Source organism: Ipomoea triloba, chromosome 14 (assembly GCF_003576645.1).
Source record: "Ipomoea triloba cultivar NCNSP0323 chromosome 14, ASM357664v1".
Lineage (NCBI taxonomy): Eukaryota > Viridiplantae > Streptophyta > Magnoliopsida > Solanales > Convolvulaceae > Ipomoea > Ipomoea triloba.
In genome coordinates this window covers 13,268,860-13,281,822 of record NC_044929.1, presented here as the reverse complement: position 1 = coordinate 13,281,822, position 12,963 = coordinate 13,268,860, and the positions used below count along the sequence as shown (strand labels likewise).

At 35.0% G+C, this 12,963-nt stretch overlaps 1 protein-coding gene across 1 annotated transcript in view; it reads right to left on the bottom strand.

The window, feature by feature from the left end:
• Positions 1-9,506, bottom strand: part of LOC116004384 (E3 ubiquitin-protein ligase BRE1-like 2) — a 9,931-nt gene extending 425 nt beyond the window's left edge. The window contains exons 1-19 of the mRNA XM_031244414.1: positions 9,178-9,506; positions 7,464-7,625; positions 7,264-7,351; positions 6,901-7,131; positions 6,476-6,640; positions 5,899-6,089; positions 5,728-5,811; positions 4,790-4,909; positions 4,429-4,615; positions 4,198-4,358; positions 3,205-3,276; positions 3,051-3,127; positions 2,635-2,829; positions 1,719-1,791; positions 1,454-1,540; positions 1,182-1,319; positions 901-1,103; positions 502-664; positions 1-66 (exon numbers count right to left, since the gene is read on the bottom strand). The exon at positions 1-66 is cut by the window's left edge and continues 425 nt beyond it. Of these exons, the coding sequence (XP_031100274.1) occupies positions 1-66; positions 502-664; positions 901-1,103; positions 1,182-1,319; positions 1,454-1,540; positions 1,719-1,791; positions 2,635-2,829; positions 3,051-3,127; positions 3,205-3,276; positions 4,198-4,358; positions 4,429-4,615; positions 4,790-4,909; positions 5,728-5,811; positions 5,899-6,089; positions 6,476-6,640; positions 6,901-7,131; positions 7,264-7,351; positions 7,464-7,625; positions 9,178-9,288 (2,574 nt within the window). The 5' untranslated portion in view covers positions 9,289-9,506. The remainder of the gene's footprint in view (positions 67-501; positions 665-900; positions 1,104-1,181; positions 1,320-1,453; positions 1,541-1,718; positions 1,792-2,634; positions 2,830-3,050; positions 3,128-3,204; positions 3,277-4,197; positions 4,359-4,428; positions 4,616-4,789; positions 4,910-5,727; positions 5,812-5,898; positions 6,090-6,475; positions 6,641-6,900; positions 7,132-7,263; positions 7,352-7,463; positions 7,626-9,177) is intronic.
• Positions 9,507-12,963: the final 3,457 nt, after the last annotated feature.

Sequence of the window (12,963 nt, the reverse complement as noted above, 5' to 3'; positions counted from 1 at the left end):
GCGCAGCTCTAGGTTTCTCTGTATGCATGGATTGCAAAACAGATGATAACATTTGGCAATCACCACCTGCAAAAATAAAGTTTGGTTGCAACCAAATAAGCTCAGAACCAAATCCAAGAATTATTAGATGAATAGTATTTAATGAATGATCCGTTCTTTATCTAATATTCACAAGATGATGTTGCACTATATAGATGTAAAGCTCAGCATTCCATGTTCTGGTTTCAAAGTGAGAAACTGAAAATTCGGGCAAAAGATGAATCAATATAATAATACTTAAATTACGGTATTATATAGAAATATATGAAAGATCTCCAAACTCAGATATATAGAAATATAATGATGCACTCAGCCATAACTAGTCTTTTCCTCAAAAGGAATTCAGTACTATGAGATATCTGAATGCAAACCTATACGCTTTAGATTTGTATGTTATTCCAAGGATGCAATGAAGAATTACGCAATCCCATTTCCATGAAATAAACGAACAAATGTCAATACCTCCTTTGGTCGATCACAACAGACGCCACATTTGAGGATAGCTTTGCAGTCGTTGATTTCATCTTCAAGTCTCTGTATTGCAGCGTCCCCACTCTCAGAAGTCAACTCAGTAACAGTTCTATTCAAATCTGTTAGCTCTTCATCAAGCTTCGCCTTCTCACTTCTGTTTGAACAAATAATGAAATAAGTCAAATATAGACCACTAAATAATAAACTCACAATATCACGAGATTGAAGACCAAAGTCCTACAAGATTATAACCTAGGTATAGGTGCATTCTCCACCAATTAGAGTCGTACATTTACTAATGAGAGAAACCAAGGAAAACCCCACAGATCCAAAGACACGATGAAGATAAAATAAAACCTACTTTAGGAAAAAAAAAAAAAAAAGTATAACCTTTCAGTGTCAAGTTCAGTCTGTATTTGATCTATCTTTCGCTGGATCTGATCATATTCCTTCTGAGAGGAAGAAACAGAAGATTTCAGCCACTTCAATTCCTTCTCAGCATCCATCAATTCCCATTTCACACTTTCCAGGGAGACTGCAAGCTCTCTGTCTTCCTGAGTAGAACTTAAAGCTTCCATAATATAACCTTTCATCTGCATGGTCACATATTGTTTGAAGATAAGTTTTTATAGCAGAAATAAACAATTGTGTGCAGAATAGCAAATAGATACCAGTTCCTCGTTCTGAGCTATCCTCATCTTCAAAGATTCAAGTGATGTTTTAGACTGTTGAAGTTGTTTCTCTAATGCATGTCTTTCAGAGAGTAATAAGCTCTGAGACTGTTTTGTCTTTACACTCTCAGATACCAACTGCAGATATATTTAGAGAAAGCCAGAAGTGATTAGCAACTCTAAAGCTATCATCTCACTTCACTTCTTCATGGAAAGATGAAATGATAGTTTTAAAGAGAAATTGCAACCAATGGAAGTGCCAAAACACAGACCTTGATATTAAGTTCATCTCTTTCAGCCATCATCTGCAACAGATGTTGATTCTGATTCTGCATGTCTTCATAAGCTTGACCAATTGTCTGCAAGTAGGTAGATTAGCAAAAAAACAAAAAGGTGGGAAAAATCACAAATAAAATAACCACACATCTGTGATGTAATAAGAAAATGTCAGAATTTGTACTAGATTTCAGGAATCCCCTTTTTTATCTTCTTTTTTTTTTTTTTAATGATAAGTAAACTTTAAACATAGATTTGCACCTCAATCTCAGAAATGTATGTTTCCGACTCTCCTTCTTTAATTTTCAAGGCCTCTCTGAGCTCAAAGACATCCCTGCAAGAGATAAAAGCAAGGTACAAGAATGACTATGCATAACTGAACAGCAGACATTTGTTTGCAGGAGATTGGCATGTGTAACAGATATTAGTGAAACAAACAAAGAGGTCAATGTGTCAGTACAGAAAACAAGCATGATTTATTGCCTTTCAGATTTTGCACTCATCCTTCAGTAGGTTAGTAGGTAAAAACTCAATAGTATGCTGACAGTCTGACACTGATCTGCAATTAATCATGGTTGAGAAAACTCTATATAGACTTATAGAGTGAAGATTTGAAAAAAAAAAAAAACCAAACAAACGAACAAACAAACTTATACCACCACATCTTCCAGTTTGGGGTATTTTATTGTCATTGAATCTCCTACACCCTTTGTTTTGATTAGCCATTCAGATGTTGCCTTGCTTAGGACTGACTTTAATAATGTATATTGTAAAGAACTTTATATTTGACCAGATAGCATGTAATTCTCAACATAAGTATTGAAACAACAAGACTGACTTTCTAGGATACAGGTTCAATATGCCACATTATTCATTCATCTATTTCATATTCTGCTGATGTAGATGTCAAGAGCCAAGGAAAATAAATTTGGCTACACCATCACAAATGCAAATCAACATGGATGTGCAAACATGGAAACAATGGTGGAAAAGTTCACCACAGCTCCGGGCTGTAAAAATGATATGGTCTGAAAACTAGGTTTAAATGCTTGAATTAAAAAAATAAATAAATAAGTATTCAGTAAATGAACCTGTCTTAATTACGCAGTTCAATCATTAGTAATTTCCTATCCTCATTGTTTGAATTAAAAAATAAATAAGTATTCAGTAAATGAACCTGTCTGAAGCTTCCAATTCAGCCCTTAATTGAGCAAGTTCTGCTTCCGCAGCAGAAAGCCTCGGCTGGCAAGCTGCCTCGGCTTCATTGGCAGCTTTGATTCTCAATTCAAGACCATGTTCATCAAGAGCATTTCTCAAAAATTCAGCTTGTGAACGAGCTCTTCGTTCTGATTCTTGAATTTCCATTATATTTCTAGCATAAGTTAAAAACTTTTAGAGTCACTATAGAATATCACATCACATTAACATATTACTTGATTAAAAGTATGACAAAGTTAATAAATGTACTTTGTGCATCTCATTCGGAAAAACTTTTTTAAACAATCATTTCTGTATTAGAAGCATTTTCCCCAAATCACTATTGCTCAAGAATATTATCCTTAACATAGACTAAGCATGCTCAGTTGAACCTACCTATTATCATAGATTTGCTGGCTATGCATGTCCAAGATTATTTTCCGCTCTTCTTGTTCCCGCTGCATTTGCTCAACCTGCCATATCATAGAATGAAATATTGAGAAGTGCACAACTTATTACGTTAGTAATAGGCGAGTGTAGTAAAACTTACATGCATCTTTAATGATTTAATTGCTGCAGAATTTCGACCACATTTGTCAGCCAAGTCCTTTTGCTCAATAGTCTGCCAAAAACAAGTCTGTAAATATCATGATAACAAAAGCCACTCACCAGCAAAAAGAAAACTAATCAAGTTCCCCTTCCCAATACCATCATCCCTGCAAAAAGAAAAATAACCAAATTGCACAAGAATCTCACACATTTATATTCCCACAGAAACCTGTTGTTACATGCACTTCCTTGAAGAAACTAATACTAGTTCCCTTCTCCCAGATATATATATATATATATATATATATATATATATAGAGAGAGAGAGAGAGAGAGAGAGAGAGAGAGAGAGTGCTCCAAAGAAATTCAAGTTCAAGAGTCATTTGGGACAACAATTTTGAAGGCATCAGAAACAAAGTAACTCTCCATTTTATGTAACCACAATTCTTAGTTCTTGATGGAGGTAAGGAAATCAGTGAAATAAAATGACAATACAAGCGAAATGGTTGGATTGGGAGATCAAAAGGAAAGGTTTTCTGTCAGATCATATTATAAGATCCTGAGCAAATTACAATTCAGTATTCCATTGGATGGCTATCAGAAAGACCTAAGCTCCCATAAGATTCTTGTTCTTCAGACGGTGGACAGTTTCTCATGATATGATCAACACAGGAAAGAATGCAAAGTGGGAAACTACTTGCAGATAGGTAATACATATGCAAAATGACAGAATAATCAGTCAGTGATTCCTTTCTGCACTGCAAAGTAGCTCTTGGTGATTTTTGGAATGCCCAGGGTGATGTAGAAGTCAAAAGAAGATATATTTTGAGTCTAGAGACATAGCAGGTTAACAATAATAAGCTCAAAACACAAAGCCCAATTCTGATGCAATCACTTTGGGAAGAAACAACTAACCAAGCAACCACTGGCTTCAAGTGCAGGTGGTTGAGATATCATGTCACACATCAAAACTCAAATGAAACCAAGATCAAACCTTTCTGTCCAGTGAAGTTTTGAGCGACTGTGCTTCTTCACGCAAGGAAAGGGACTCTTGAGCTGCATCCTTCCACCGATTCAACTGAGCTCTCATCATTCCTTTTTCCTTTGACAAAGCAGAAGCCATTACCTGAAACTCAGCTTTAATGTCTTTTCGTCCTGCAAAAATGAACCTTCTATTGAGATCTTTTTTCCAACATCAGTGTGAACCATTCAAAATTAAATCAACCTGAATCTTGAATGGCTTCTTCCATTTTGACTGCTAGTTCATTGTTTTCAATAATGTATCTCTCAAGCTGATGTTCCAGTTCTTCAATCTTTGATTCTGAATCACTTATAATCTTCCGCGCAGCATCCACAGACTCTGCTTTCACTGTCAATTCCTTGTCCTTCCGTGAGATGAGAGACCTGTCAACCTGAATCAAACTTTAAGCCATGGCTGCAAGCTTGAAATACAAACTAAACCCCGATTGATTTTTTTTTTTATTCATTTTGGGGGCGCAGGTGGGGGGGGGGGGGGGGGGGTCCTTCAATGAACTAAATCTTCAACTAAACCTCAAACTCTGCCATGGAAAGTTAAGTGGCTTAACCTGAGGATGCTCCACTAGCTCTTTGTACCGTTCCATCTGAGTAGTCCAGTGATGAAGTTGGTCATTCAATATAGTATAAGCACGAGTTGAATATACAAATTTATCATCCTTCAGTTCAGCCTGTAAAGAGAGAGCACCACTTTTAGCTTCAGCAGTTAGCACTTGTTTGATTATATACCAAAATGCTAGTAATGATAATGATTAGAGGTGGTCCAGGGACAAGTATATCATTCAATATAGTATAAGCACAAGTTGAATGCACAAAATTTTCATCCTTCAGTTCAGTCTGTAAAATCACTCTTTTGCTCCAGTGCTTGTTTGATTATACTCTAATGCTAGAAATGATACTGATCAGAGGTGACAAATAAGCAGGTTGGTTGGGTAAATATGGGCAAATAAAATTTGGATTCCTAAAATTGGTATCCGCCTGGGTAAAAAGTCAGCATGTTTAATTTGGGTTGCCCATTTTTTCCTCACTTTTTAAATTATTTTGAGTTTATTTCCATTTGGTACCTTGACTGTAGTGGCATTTCCACCTATGTTACTTTGATCTTTTCTACTTTCAATGCTCAAAGATCAACTTTTAGTCCAAATAATATACAAACTGCTTTCACTTCATAAAAATTTCACCAAACTTCACCTTACAACATGTGCGGATATTTTAGACTCAAAGTGGGAAAAAAAAGGGTCAAACACCATAGGTGAAAATGTCACTATAGTCAAAGGACCAAAAGTATTTTGTTACTCTGTTTTCCTTTCTAAACCTTTTTTCCTAATACTGGAAAAATAAAGTTACTTCATAAAACTCGATTCCAACATATGAATATTGGTAAATTGGATAAGCAACCTAAAATTTGGGTATATATTGCCACCTTTTAATAATGATAAAATGAAAATTCAAACTTCAAATACCAAATCAAAAAGTTCTGATTAGAGACCTTAAGATCTTGCAACTGCTTTAGCAGGACAGAATTGTCATCTTTGGCATCTTGAAGTTCAATTAGGCGGTCATCTGCCAACACCTATAACATATGAAACATATCATTTTTAAAGAAAGACTCACACAGGCAAAGACACAGAAGCAAGCAATAAAGCCAATGTCACAGCACCTGTGTCTCCTCAATAGAATCCTTCAGTTCCTGAACATCCATTGTCCTCTCTGTATATTCTGGTGACACACTCCAATTTACCGAACCCAAAACCGGTTGCTCTCGTGCTGATGCTGCCTCTTTCTGCATTTTCAAATTAACAAGCTTTCTTCTACTTTCTTCAAGTTCTGCCATGCTTTCTTCTAGCTCAACTTTAGTTATGCAAAAGTAAAGGATGAAAGCCCAAACATTAAGTACCAGTTGGAGAACCAGAAGACATGAAGCCTAATATTTTTCTCTCTGTGCATGCCTTTCAAGTTTCAAGTGATCAAGGGATCTTCATTCCAAATCAATTAACTTCAAAATTTTCAATTCATTTTTGTAACTAAAATTATTTAACGAATAGGGTTGGTCTAATAATAGTCTCTCCGTGCATGCAGTGCAAGCCTGTTACATGATCTTCATTGCTCTGAAATTAAACTACTAAAATTAATTCCACTTCTGTAACTAAAATATTTAGAATAGATTTTAGTGCAAGCGCATTAAATATGCTTGGAGAACCATAAATGTATGAATTGGAGGAAAGTATTCCACATACCCTCAAGGCGCTTTAATTCCGATTGATCTGTTGGGTCTTGCGCATAAATCTCAATTACATTAGCATATTCTTTATGCTTCTGAAGAAGAACATCAATTGCATCATGCAGTACACTAGCCTCATCTTTCAACAAATCATCAATCTTGCTTGATAGAGCAATAGCATCTGAAGCATTCAAAGTTTAATAACAACAACAACAACAATTCATTATTAATTTATGTTCCTACCCAGACCACTAGTGTCTAGTGCTACAGATAATAGCATAGATATCCAACTCAATCCATGATTTTTAATCCCAAACATACACTAACATTCTCATCATTCTATATGTTCATATTGCTGTTTTTTTTTCATCGGTTGATTGGGGGGGGGGAAGGAGGAGAGGAAAAGTTGAACACTCATCTCAGTCTCTCCAGAGTCCTTACCTTCTGCAGATGGTATTACATCCAAAGCATTAGCAACCTCCTCCAGTTTAGAGCTCTGAGCATCTAAAGCATCTTTCAAGGATGTCATGAGCTCCCGTGTGTAAGAACACCTGAAATCAAGAGCTTCTTTGACATCTGTAATTGATACACCACTTCCACTGCTTTCAATAAAATCCTTATTCAATATTCTACACAGAAACATCTCTTCAGCAAGACATGATGGAATTGAGCCTACATGGGGAAATGCAAGAGAGTGAGAGATGCATATGCACAGTCCAACATTGTATAAAAACTTTAGGGCATGTCAAATCTTAAGGGTAGCATAAGAACTTTATAGCACTTATAAACTAATCCATATAGAACCTCGAGAATGATCAGCATGACTCAAACTTTGTAAAGCTCTTGGATCTGTCCCAACTTTTGCTCCAAGAAGTATCATATTATCATCTACCTACAAGAGGTTATTAAAAGAATTATATTATATATAAGAGGTTACAAGAACATTAAAAAAAAAAAAAAATGAGGTCCGGGAGGAGAAAACAAAAAGCATTCAGAGAAAATACCTTATTCCAAAGCCGGTTTATTGAAATCAATATATCATCATAAGCTGCTTGTTTAACTTGTAATTCTTTCATTTTTTCTTCAAGGTCATGCAGTTCTTGTTTCTGTACATCTAATTGCCGGACAAGTTTCTGATTCTCATACTGAAGAACGGCAGCATCAACCTGCCAAAGAAAGAAATTAACACCCTTGCCTTGCAAAATAGTCTCAACTTGCAAGCGTCCATAAAACTTTTGTACAGCATTCTTAAACTTTTAGAAATACATTCTCCACGTAGGTTTACTAAAAGATCTTTTCTTGAGATTAGACCACATTAGGTAGTGCAAAAAATAAAAATAAAGAAGAAGAGGAAAAGTGTTGACAGGGAAATATATCTTATTTCCTACGGTCGAAGTAAGGAAGTTTTTGCTTTTCACAAGCACAGGATTTGCTCCTTTTTCTTTTCCAATTCATTCCTACACCTTGCCTTCACAACATCTGTGAGGCATTAGTAACAACTAAGGGCAAGTGCACCCATATATGCTGGCACATATAGACAAAAAAGCCTCTTGCATTTCATTATAATGTGAAAAGAATTAATGAACATACGCATGATAAGATCTAGACAAGGATTATACCATGTTAGACAAAAGAGAAAGAAGAATCCTACTTTATTTAATTGAACTTTTTTGGCACACAAATTTTACGTATCACAGAAAAGATCCAATCTTTCGATTTGTATTAAATAAATAAATCATGCAAATAACAAACCTGAATTTAATTTTAAAACTTAAGTCACAGATTCCAAATTCATCTTTCAATTAACTAAAGATTCTTTTGCATAGAAAGACCCAAAACGGACTCACCAAAACGTGGTTAAATTTTGAGCCTTTTGTTAAACCCTTAAAGGCTAAGCAAATTAATGCAATTAAGAATGAGACCTGATTACAATAATTCACTCTCTCTCTCTCAAACACAGTAGCGAGCATATATGCATGCACATATTACCTAAATCTAAACTCCCTTTCTCAAATATAGCTAACTCATGCAGTGCAACAACACAAGCCTAAACCGAAAACATGTCAAAGACTATCTTGTGCCTTGCACAATCAGACTAAACCAGAACAATAACTTCGGAACTAATAAACTATTAAAGTCAAGGGAATTTATACTTCGAAAAAGAACACCTTTTACATTTCACAAGACCTTTAGTTTATTACAATTTGTAGCCCTAATTTTATGAATCAACATTTAATGTGCTTCATAAATCTAACTTTGCACTCAGCAAAACCCTATGATAACAGCATGCTATATAAAAAATCAAACTTTAAGCTTCAACCCTAATTCACACAATTCATAGCAAAAGCATAGACTTTAAAAAATTGTTTGTTTTACATATCACAGAAAAATTCCAATCTAAATAAATATATCAAGAAAATAACTATCCTGAGTTCAACTTTACAACCAATTCACTCATTCTAGACCCATTATCCAATTACCAATTACCTTCAGCTTCCTCCATAAGAGAAAACTCAAATTTGAATTAACAAAGAAGGGCTAAACTTTTAACTTAACCCTTTCTCAACCCTTATATGAAACTCAAATTGAAAATCCAATTCAGTAAACAATAAATGCTCAACACAATAATTCACTCATTATCTCCCAAACAAACCATAGAAGAACACATAAAGAAGTGGACACACAGAGAGAGAGAGAGAGAGAGAGAGTGACGGTTACCGGTTTGCTATCAGAAGAAGAGAGGGTGTGGCGAGGCATGGGAGAAGAGACGAGGGGATTGAGGTGAGGACGCTTCTTGTTAGGCTCTCCAGAGGCAGCAGAATTCTCCATTTATACGAGAAAATGTTCACTCAACTCGATCACTTCAATCCAAATTCAGTTCAATTCATATTCATATTAGCCTCCTCGGAACTCACTCTTCAACCGACCACCGCCCACTGCTTTGTCAGGAAGCAGAGAATAGCAGAGAAAAGCTACAGAAATCCCGGGCGGTTTACGGTGGGCTGCTCAGACTCACTTGCCTGTTTAATTTCTCTTTTGGTTTGTTCTTTTCTGATGAAAAAAAAAAATTGTGTATATATACATATCTTTTGAAATTTTAGGCTTAAGATATTGATCATCAGATGAACTTGCGGTTGAGTGGTATTTGGTGTCTTGGTTAACACTTTCACATGGATGATGGGAGTGGGTTCGAGCCTTAATAGAAGCAATTGTTGATGCTTTTTCATTAGATTGAGAAAGTAACTCTGAACAGACCTTAATGGAGGCAACTGTTGAATCTTTGTGTTTTTTCATTAGTAGGTTGAGAAAGTAGCTCTGAACAGACCTTAATGGAGGCAACTGTTGAATCTAGGTTGAGAAAGTAGCTCTGAACAGACCTTAATGGAGCTGAATCTTTGTGAAAGTAGCTCTGAACAGACCTTAATGGAGCTGAATCTTTGTGCTTTTTCATTAGGTTGAGAAAGTAGCTCTGAACAGACCTTAATGGAGGCAACTGTTGAATCTTTGTGCTCTGAACAGACCTTAATGGAGGCAACTGTTGAATCTTTGTGTTTTTTCATTAGTAGGTTGAGAAAGTAGCTCTGAACAGACCTTAATGGAGGCAACTGTTGAATCTAGGTTGAGAAAGTAGCTCTGAACAGACCTTAATGGAGCTGAATCTTTGTGCTTTTTCATTAGGTTGAGAAAAAAATAGTGGCCAGACCTTAATGGAGGCAACTGTTGAATCTTTGTGTTTTTTCATTAGTAGGTTGAGAAAGTAGCTCTGAACAGACCTTAATGGAGCTGAATCTTTGTGCTTTTTCATTAGGTTGAGAAAGTAGCTCTGAACAGACCTTAATGGAGGCAACTGCTGAATCTTTGTGCTTTTTCATTAGGTTGAGAAAGTAGCTCTGAATCTTTGTGCTTTTTCATTAGGTTGAGAAAGTAGCTCTGCTTTTTCATTATGTTGAGAAAGTAGCTCTGAACAGACCTTAATGAAGACAACTGTTGAATCTTTGTGCTTTTTCATTAGGTTGAAAAAGTAGCTCTGCTTTTTCATTATGTTGAGAAAGTAGCTCTGAACAGACCTTAATGGAGGCAACTGTTGAATCTTTGTGCTTTTTCATTAGGTTGAGAAAGTAGCTCTGCTTTTTCATTAGGTTGAGAAAGTAGCTCTGAACAGACCTTAATGTAGGCTTGACGCTTTTTCATTAGGTTGAGAAAGTAGCTCTGAACAGACCTTAATGGAGGCTTGACGCTTTTTCATTAAGTTGAGAAAGTAGCTCTAAACAGACCTTAATGGAGGCAACTGTTGACGCTTTTTCATTAGGTTGAGAAAGTAGCTCTGAACAGACCTTAATGGAGGCAACTGTTGACGCTTTTTCATTAGGTTGAGAAACTGTTGACGCTTTTTCATTAGGTTGAGAAAGTAGCTCTGAACAGACCTTAATAGAGGCAACTGTTGAATCTTTATGCTTTTTCATTAGGTTGAGAAAGTAGCTCTGAACAGACCTTTGCTTTTTCATTAGGTTGAGAAAGTAGCTCTGAACAGACCTTAGCTTTTTCATTAGGTTGAGAAAGTAGCTCTGAACAGACCTTAATGGAGGCAACTGTTGAATCTTTGTGCTTTTTCATTAGGTTGAGAAAGTAGCTCTGAACAGACCTTAATGGAGGCAATTGTTGACGCTTTTTCATTAGGTTGAGAAAATAGCTCTGAACAGACCTTAATGGAGGCAACTGTTGAATCTTTGTGCTTTTTCATTAGGTTGAGAAAGTAGCTCTGAACAGGCCTTAATGGAGGCAACTGTTGAATCTTTGTGCTTTTTCATTAGGTTGAGAAAGTAGCTCTGAACAGACCTTTGCTTTTTCATTAGGTTGAGAAAGTAGCTCTGAACAGACCTTAGCTTTTTCATTAGGTTGAGAAAGTAGCTCTGAACAGACCTTAATGGAGGCAACTGTTGAATCTTTGTGCTTTTTCATTAGGTTGAGAAAGTAGCTCTAAATAGACCTTAATGGAGGCAACTGTTGAATCTTTGTGCTTTTTCATTAGGTTGAGAAAGTAGCTCTGAACAGGCCTTAATGGAGGCAACTGTTGACTCTTTGTGCTTTTTCATTAGGTTGAGAAAGTAGCTCTGAACAGACCTTAATGGAGGCAACTGTTGAATCTTTGTGCTTTTTTATTAGGTTGAGAAAGTAGCTATGAACAGGCCTTAATGGAGGCTGAGAAAGTAGCTCTGAACAGATACTACATTGTAACAGAGTCAATAGTACTCAAAAAAATATATATATTGATCATCTTTTTATGGTATTTCAATTTTTTTTTTTTTTTTGCATTTTGGTGTCATAATAATTGTTTAATTGGAAACTGCAAATTAAAGGGATTTATTATTTTTCAAAACTTGGAAAAAAATGATCTTATATGATTTTTTTACACATTTTAGCTCAAAACAATGAATGCATACAATATATATATATAGCTAAAGCAATGCTACATTTCTTTCCAAAATTTACCTTCAAGTATTAATGTTTTTACCTAGTACTTATTTGATTATTTTTCATTTGATTAATAAGTAGATATATTTTTAATATCAGGTGGTGTCAATTCATTCACAAATAGCCAATAAATTTAAAGAACTTTATTGACATGTCAAAATGTAATTAAAATCAAGAGAGGAAAAAATAAAAAATTTCACTAATATACACATTATGACGTTAATAAGTTGAATTTTTCCCTTTTTTTTTACATTTTGATTTCATAATAATTATTTAGTAACGGCTAATTAATGAATTTATGAAATTTCTTAAATTGGAAAGATAGAAATGATCTTATATTAAATGTTTACTCATTTTAACTCAAAATAACGAATACTTTATAGTTAATATATAATTTAATGGATACATTTAATTATATGATGATAATAGATTATACATTGGGGGTAAATCACGCCACTCTTGTAAAAAGTGGAACACCGTTTGAATAGCTTTTGATTTGTTTTCATTTTTCTTTTTATCCATACATTAGAAAAAGACAACTAGCAATTATAATAAACAATACAATGTCACGCCATCCTCATAAAGAAAATATATGACCCTCTAAACGGATTTCAAAATACTAGTAGGGAGTAGTAGCTCAATTATATATTGTGTTGGCATCCAATTAAAATACTATCAATCCGCACACTGATTAACTTTCCTAGATATGTGAATCAGGGTGCATGCCCAATTTTCACATATTAATAGCCATTGTATTAAGAGTGACACGGATCCCTGCTCTCCCCCACCAAAATCTAGGAGATGATTAATAATTAATTACTCTCAATTTCAACATTAATCCACCATTTTGCCCACACCCTACCTTACATAATAAATAGTTTGTAATGACTAAAGTTTATTTGCAATGAAAAAATAAGAACTAAAAAATGAAGTTCTAAAATAACTACAATGAACTAATTGTGATATTATATTGGTTTCTTTAAAAAACGCTCTTTGAGTGTTGATTTAAAATACTCTGTAAATATGTCACCC